The following is a 7,044-nucleotide window of genomic DNA, read 5'->3' as shown; positions in this document are numbered from 1 at the left end:
GAATGGGGTGAATGTGGAAATTTTCTTTACACCGATAGTATATGCTATATTTTTCTATATTAAAGCCTTCCAACATTTTGACCCAACAAAGTTGGATACTTAAACTTCATAAAAAGTTTAGTGTTTTAACTTCTTAAAATTCATAGGTGTACATAAGATAGTTTCAAGTTGATCTTTTAGTGTTTAGCTAAAAAAAGGTTAATTTTCTAGTGTTCTGTTCACAAGGCAACATATACGCTTGTCATGTTCTCACTTTATATAGTTTACATGAACACGTGCTATACTTCACTTTAAATTTTAATATCTTCATACATTTATGATGTTCTGCACGTGTAAAAGTAAAATCATTTGCCGATGTAATATGTCTGAAATAATATTAAACTTTTCTACACATGTTGCAACTTATCATGGGAAAACAATTGCAAATATATTTATTTAAACTAAAATAAAAAACAACTTACAAAAAACAGGCAACTTTGCGGTAAGTGAAGGTCGCCTGGAGTTCAGTACATGGAAGTAATTCAACAAGCATTAAAAAAAAACGTGAAAAATGATGCTAAAGTGTCTCGTGATCACAGGTGAACGACTTCATATGGTATTGGAGAAGTTCAAGACCATGTTTGTCTTCATAGTTGTACATCAATGAAACCATTTTAGCAGCATTCACGCAAGCTTCGCGGAAAGGCGCAGAGGACGGACATGGAGAGAGGCATTCTTTGTTGAGCAGCTTCCACGATTTCGATATCAACTCCATCACATGCTCTCTCACACTTTGATTCGAAGAGCCTTGAATTTCCCTCAAATAGCACTCCACATATGACCCGTCGTAGCCATTTTGATTCTCATCCTTCAAGGAAATCGAATCACACAAGTAAAATAATTAAATCAATAAAATAATGACAAAACACGAATATAAAAAAGAATAAAACCTGAATATTGCCCCACCGTCAACTAGTTTACCTGGGCACATCCAAGGTCATCCCAAAGGCGAAGAATTTTGGCAACTAAGAAGATTGCATTTGGCAGTGACTCCTCTTCTTTCTTTGAATCCGTACTTTGGTTGGCAATGTTTTGGCCCATTAGAAAGAACAAGTGAGCTAGCACCAAGGGCGCACCTGAAGTGATAGTCCCCTTCTTCAAGTAATCATCTGCCTTTGGCAATTTCCCAGAAGCGTTCCACTGAAATTCCACCAGAAATGCATTGCATAAATTCGCCCACTGCAACATCAAATGTTGTGCCACTGATGAAGGATATATCTAAAATGTAATCATAAATCAAAATCGTGTGCTTATTGAGCTTTCCTAGTATTCATAAATGACGCATCACTAGGAAATCTGTGTGTGTCTCTCTGCCAGTAAGGCAGCTTAATGCTGCTCTGTGCTCCATTTTATTGCTAAGAAGCCAGTCCACGGCTAAAAGATCTTGACATGAGCACCTAGATCTGGCCAAGATTTGTCTGTGATTGCGTATGAGAGAGAGAGAGAGAGAGAGAGAGAGAGAGAGTTGCAGCTTAACCCTATGAGTGGTAAGATCTCCGTGCCCGGCAGTGTAAGGAATTCTAGAAAAGATAGACCGAAACTCGACGATGATGAAGACGGCATTGGTTTTTGTGGCTTTAATTTGGAGAAGTGAACACAGACTTCAAAATGATGACCACAGTATTGGAGTCTGGTGAGACAGAGTGGACAAAGGGATGAGGATATGATCAAGGTTGAGTTTTTATTGAGTGTTGTGAATCTCAAATTAGGTGATGCTCGTTTAGAGTTGAGATAGGAGTCAACATCATGGTTGCAAATAAAAGTTCTTATCAATAACAATTTTATATCAATACCATCTGTTTCAAGAATCTCGTGGGATTCCATCCATGCTTCATAAAGATGATGTTGCCAAAATCATTTGTAATATCACTGAGAACCTTGAAGCATATTTTCATGTACTCTGGAAGCTGCTCAGCACACGCATTGTCCCATCTGAAAAAATGAAATTACAAGAAAGATTTAAATTGGCAGCATAATATATGTTAAAATATTGTCCAACATCATTTGATAATGAATTATGAATGCTATTTATATTCATGCAGTCCCTTCCCTAACAGTTTAAGCTTTCGGATTGAACTTTCTGATAATATAAATATATAATGCAGATTTTTTTTGTTGATGCAATAGTCACAACATAATAGTTAAAATGGGGTGTCTGCAACTGTATACCTTCTAATGACCTCTGTGAAGAGAATTAGCTCATCGATCGTGCCATGGACATCAAATATGTCATCAATAATGTACACGAGAGAGATGGGCTTAATGAGCTCAATCCTAAGCTCGGACAAGCTTGGATCTGGGAGAATTGCCATGGACCACATGTACCATTTTAGTGGCTGGTCTCTAGCAAACTTCATCTCCGCTCCCAATCTCAACTCTTTCCACCACCTGACATATAGGAAACGCATGAGGAAAAATTGTATCAAGAGAACATAATAATATTCTCATATACTTGAAACAAATTACTCATTTAAAGATTATATCGATATTACAAACATAGAGATTAGAGAAAACGGAGATCTAGAGTCCATCATCTGAATAGTTTTTGTAACTTTGATATGAGTCTGAACTAAAATGCCAATTTCTTAAATATATAAGTTTAAATTTAGCATCTTATTTCTGCTTTTATTCACTTGAATGAGGGCCAGTAGTTAAAAGCCCATATTTTTATTTTACGTTGTTTTAGCAAAAAAAATAAAAAAAAATCTTTTATTGTACGTTAGTCATCTATTGTCCTTCAATTGAGCATAAATTTGGGTAAGCAATTAATTAGTTACTCACGTATTAATTTGGTGAATCTCCTTCTGGTGCACAGATTGAACAATTCTTCGCTCTCTCTTTGCCACTTCTAGCAAGTCTTCCATCCATGAGTACACGCCAGGCATATCGTTTACAAAACTTTGAGGAGCTAGCGATCTTGCAAAGCTCTTGCGATATGGATATCGCAATGTACTTTCTATCATTCTCGCTTGTTCGTGATCAAGATCACACGTCAACAATGCATTCAGACACTTGCTGCTAAAGTATTCAGCTTCGTCCAGTATATCCTCTCCTTCTATGCTCATTTGTGACGCTTCGTATAATTCCATCATACCCTTAATGTTTCCCTTCAGTTTCATAACAAAACACTTTTTCTTATCATTGAAGTATTCGAACACATCTGCATAAAAAGCACAAGGAGTCTAATACATCAAAAAAGTGTAGTCTGGTATCTAATATATCAATTGCTTCACTCATTCAAAATTTATGATGTGCATATTGCGGTTTTGAAAAAAATCCTAAATTGGTTAAAAATATTTCATCTTATGAAAAGTTTTAATTTAAATGCAACGAAACTAAAAATGAGAAAAAGAAATTGGAGGAAATGGGAAAATCAAGTGAAAAATCTAGGTTTTTTCGAATTGGTTTTTGTAATATGAATGGTTAGATTAGACAAGACTTCCTCCAAGATTTTACTTTTCACTTTAAAAATAACTCCAGAACATTAATGCAATTCTTAATATCTGGCATAAGTCCACGCATGTAACATGCATTGATAGATACCCATTGGAAAGGTCATCTCAATTAAACATTTCCAATTCTTAAGTCAATAAAAAATTCAAAAAAATCGGCTTATATTCTTTTCCATTTTCACTCCTTAACAAAAAAAAAATTGTAAAATATGGGGCTTCCACTTAAGTAGTCAAAACAAAAGGAATTGTCTTCTGTTGTTATGCATCAACAGCAACTTTTTATTTCACTATTGCAATCAACTTCAATCTCATGGGAACATACCTGCAGGCACATAATAACCTTCTTGCCGAAGAAGTCGAAACCGGAGAGCGATCTCATAGACATCATCTTTGCCATGATTCAGAGAGCTAAAATGTGTGTATTGCCACTGTAGAATGGCTTTAATCTGTTCTCGGAATAGGGATTTGATTCCTAGCCGCTGAATTGTGTCGACAATGATCAAACTTTCCACAGGCTCATTCACCACTTTATTCAGAAACTCTATAAGGCTCTTTACATTTTCTTCATGTTTGATCCGGGAATCATCCTGCATCATGGATATCCAGAGTTACAAGTGAGGTCGATGTTATAAAGCCAAAGAAAGAAACTTAAGCAGGAATGATCTAAATTGGCGATAATTTTTCTGATGTAAATTTAGAAAATTATTGTAATGAAGCAAAAAAAAAAAACAAATCAGCAAAAGTTCAACAGAGCAAAGACAAAAGCACAAATAATGAAATAATTAACTGATAATTTTTTTATAAACTCATATATGGTGATTCAGTATGAGATGATTAAGGTTTTCTGTTGATATTATTTTTTTACTAGTAAATCTTAGTATGCTCATATGCACTAGGTACATATTATATGATTAAGGTTATAGTATTGTGTTTTGTCGATGCAAGAACACGCTGAGCATATGATAATCGTGTTAGTTGTGTCCTGTGACCCGTTTATTAAGCGTATCGTATTCGCATCTCAGTAGATCGACACCTTTAATAAACGTATCATATTCGGATTAGCCATAATGGTATAAAACCCTATCCCGACACAACAGAATTAGCACGGCAAGACACGAATTTCCAGCTCTAGAGGGGGCCACTGCGCCCACAAGCAGGAGTAGGTGATCATAGCAAACTTGGGTAATTATTTTCCATAATATGTGTAATTTTATGTTCAAAGATTTTGTAAAAAATTATATTTCTTCTCTATAATCTAAAGTTGTGTCCGCTGACCCAGGAGACATCCCAATTTTCATTAGAGGTGTCATACTTGCCTTACAAAATAATGCTTGGAGGCAAACACAATGTCTGTGATTTTCTTTTCTTTTTTGCTCACGAGCTAAGGAAACGAAAAGTTGAAAATAAAAGGCTAAGATCAGTGGATTTACCAGACGAGTTTGGTCTTCGTCGATGCTCGATGTTTGCATCTGGTTAGGCTGAGGCATTATGAATCTGGAATCGGCGGTCGAATCTTTCGCAGGACTAGTCACAGTGAGAGAAGAGATGACTGAAGATTATGAAGAATAGAAGGACAAGGTGATTTAGCCAAAGCACAAGAGGGAAACAAAATGTGTCGTGATGGGCGGTTGATGTGCTTTAGATGGCCTATTTATAGTGAAAAACAAAACGGATAATTACACAAATGATCCCTGAACTTTGACTAAATATGTAATGTCGTTTCTGAACTTTAACCTAATATGCAATGTTGTCCTTAAACTTTTAATTTCTTCAATATGGTCCTTGAACTTTTAATAATGTTCAATTTAGTCTCTAAACTATATGAAAAAGTTTAATGTTGTCCCTAAACTTAAGTTAATGGAAGAACAATTTCATATAGTCCAGAGACAAAATTAAACGTGTACCAAAAGTTCAAAAACCACATTGAATAAATTAAAAGTTTATAGAAACAAAGCAAGTGCCTCAAGTATATTGATGGGAGGTTGGCGCACCTCTTTTGTAAGTTCATGAATTTGGAATGTCTGTTGTCAATGAGAAAATTGGTTCACACGATTGTCGCTTTCGAATCCTGATTGGAGGAAAGCACCGTCCATGAAAGTATACATCAATGCATATATTTCGACGAGGTTTCGCCCGTGAATGGCCTTCAATAAATTAGAAGCGCGTAGATCACATTGTCTTAAGATGTCAGCACAGAACTCGGATTTAGTTCCACCATTTCAGATTTAGTTCACATCTTACGTGATACACGAGGTAATAACACAAACTTGAACTCGAATTCTCTTTGTGAAATGTGCATACGTGCGCGCAACATCAAGCAGAAGAGTGTACCGGCCAGTGAGGGTGAAAAACTGTGTCAGTCATCTAAGTGGACTCGTCTCTTGTACTAATAAGAAATGAGCATGTGAGTAGTTATATATATAAGTATTGAATTTATGTCTCGAATTTGAATCCATGTTCCTATTTAGCTGATTTTGGATGAGGGGCTCTCGGCAGCACAAATAGAGAAATAAAGAAGGCCACTAAAAGACAAAAAATAGGCGCACACTTTATTTTATTCTATCTATTTCTCTTGTGAGGGTAAAACAGTCATTGTCTGAGCAAGAAAGAAAGCAAGGGTCTTTTGCTTTTGTCTCCTGCATAACCATACATGGACTCCTTCTAATAGAGACGTAGAAAAGGAGGACTCTGCCACATATATATATATATATATATATATATATATATATATATGAATATGTTGCCGAACAGAATAGGGTATTTGAGCGAGCCGCACAAGCCGAGAACGCCCACGAAGCTCCCAGGGAAGGACGCCGCGCAAGAACAAAAGTAAAGTACGTACGGCGTTCTTGATTTTGATCGTACGAGAGCATTTTGTCTTGGGCTTGACCACGCGGTGATTTATACAGTAAATTTATATTGTCAAATTGAGTTATTTATTAATAAACATTTTGAGTTTGGGCTTAAATCTAGATGTGAAAAACACTCGAGCGTATGAGCGAATTGTAATTCTGATTCTCCGATTATAGTGGATTATTTGTTGCCGGCTCTCCCTGTGGATGTAGGTATCGATATTCGGACCGAACCACGTAAATCTCTGGAGTCCTTTATCGTTCCTCGTTTATTTCTCTAGTATTTTTTGCATTGACTTAATTTGTAAGATCCTGTCGTTTCTGCGTTATATTTCCAACAATAAGGTTATTCTTTTGGATGTTAATGTGTGGAGGAATTATCCGTGAGCTTAATATATTCGCTAAATTAAATTTGGACCATTTAAAATAGTGAATCTCGTCAAGTTTGACGGTTCGAATTTGATTTAGTACACTTATAAAGTTTACTGAATAATTTCTCGAATGTATGTGAGAGTGTGAACAATTAATAAAAAATATAAAATATTAAAAAATCCATGTCGAAATGGAAAATTAATAATAAAAAAATTCACGTAGGACAATTTGCTTGGAATGTCACTCAACTGATCGATTTTACTTTAATATGATACTTAAGTGAGCGAAAAAAAAAAAAGTTATGGCCTCAAGTGAGCTCTGTACGTAAG

General features: G+C 35.7%; 1 protein-coding gene across 1 annotated transcript; it reads right to left on the bottom strand.

Moving 5' to 3' along the window:
- Nucleotides 1–411: 411 nt before the first annotated feature.
- On the bottom strand, nucleotides 412–5,098 carry LOC115673797 ((3S,6E)-nerolidol synthase 1-like). The gene is made up of 7 exons (XM_030596037.2): nucleotides 4,922–5,098; nucleotides 3,814–4,078; nucleotides 2,821–3,199; nucleotides 2,209–2,427; nucleotides 1,833–1,971; nucleotides 961–1,218; nucleotides 412–847 (listed from the first exon to the last, which is right to left on the bottom strand). Exons 1-7 carry the CDS (start codon nucleotides 4,976–4,978, stop codon nucleotides 557–559), a joined length of 1,608 nt encoding a protein of 535 aa, XP_030451897.1. The 5' UTR covers nucleotides 4,979–5,098; the 3' UTR covers nucleotides 412–556.
- Nucleotides 5,099–7,044: the final 1,946 nt, after the last annotated feature.

Source organism: Syzygium oleosum, unplaced genomic scaffold (genome assembly GCF_021117445.2).
Source record: "Syzygium oleosum isolate NSW1041296 unplaced genomic scaffold, Sole_v2.1 Sole_v2.11, whole genome shotgun sequence".
NCBI lineage: Eukaryota > Viridiplantae > Streptophyta > Magnoliopsida > Myrtales > Myrtaceae > Syzygium > Syzygium oleosum.
This window is presented reverse-complemented; position numbering and strand designations above follow the sequence as displayed.

Bases quoted from the DNA above. Each gene is read 5' to 3' on its own strand.
- LOC115673797 (XM_030596037.2), bottom strand. From the start codon at position 4,978: ATGCCTCAGCCTAACCAGATGCAAACATCGAGCATCGACGAAGACCAA. The intron at 3,200-3,813 runs GTATGTTCCCAT...CTTTTTATGCAG, and splicing joins AGGTTATTATGTGCCTGCAG to ATGTGTTCGAATACTTCAAT. The intron at 2,428-2,820 runs GTGAGTAACTAA...CCTATATGTCAG, and splicing joins GAGATTCACCAAATTAATAC to GTGGTGGAAAGAGTTGAGAT.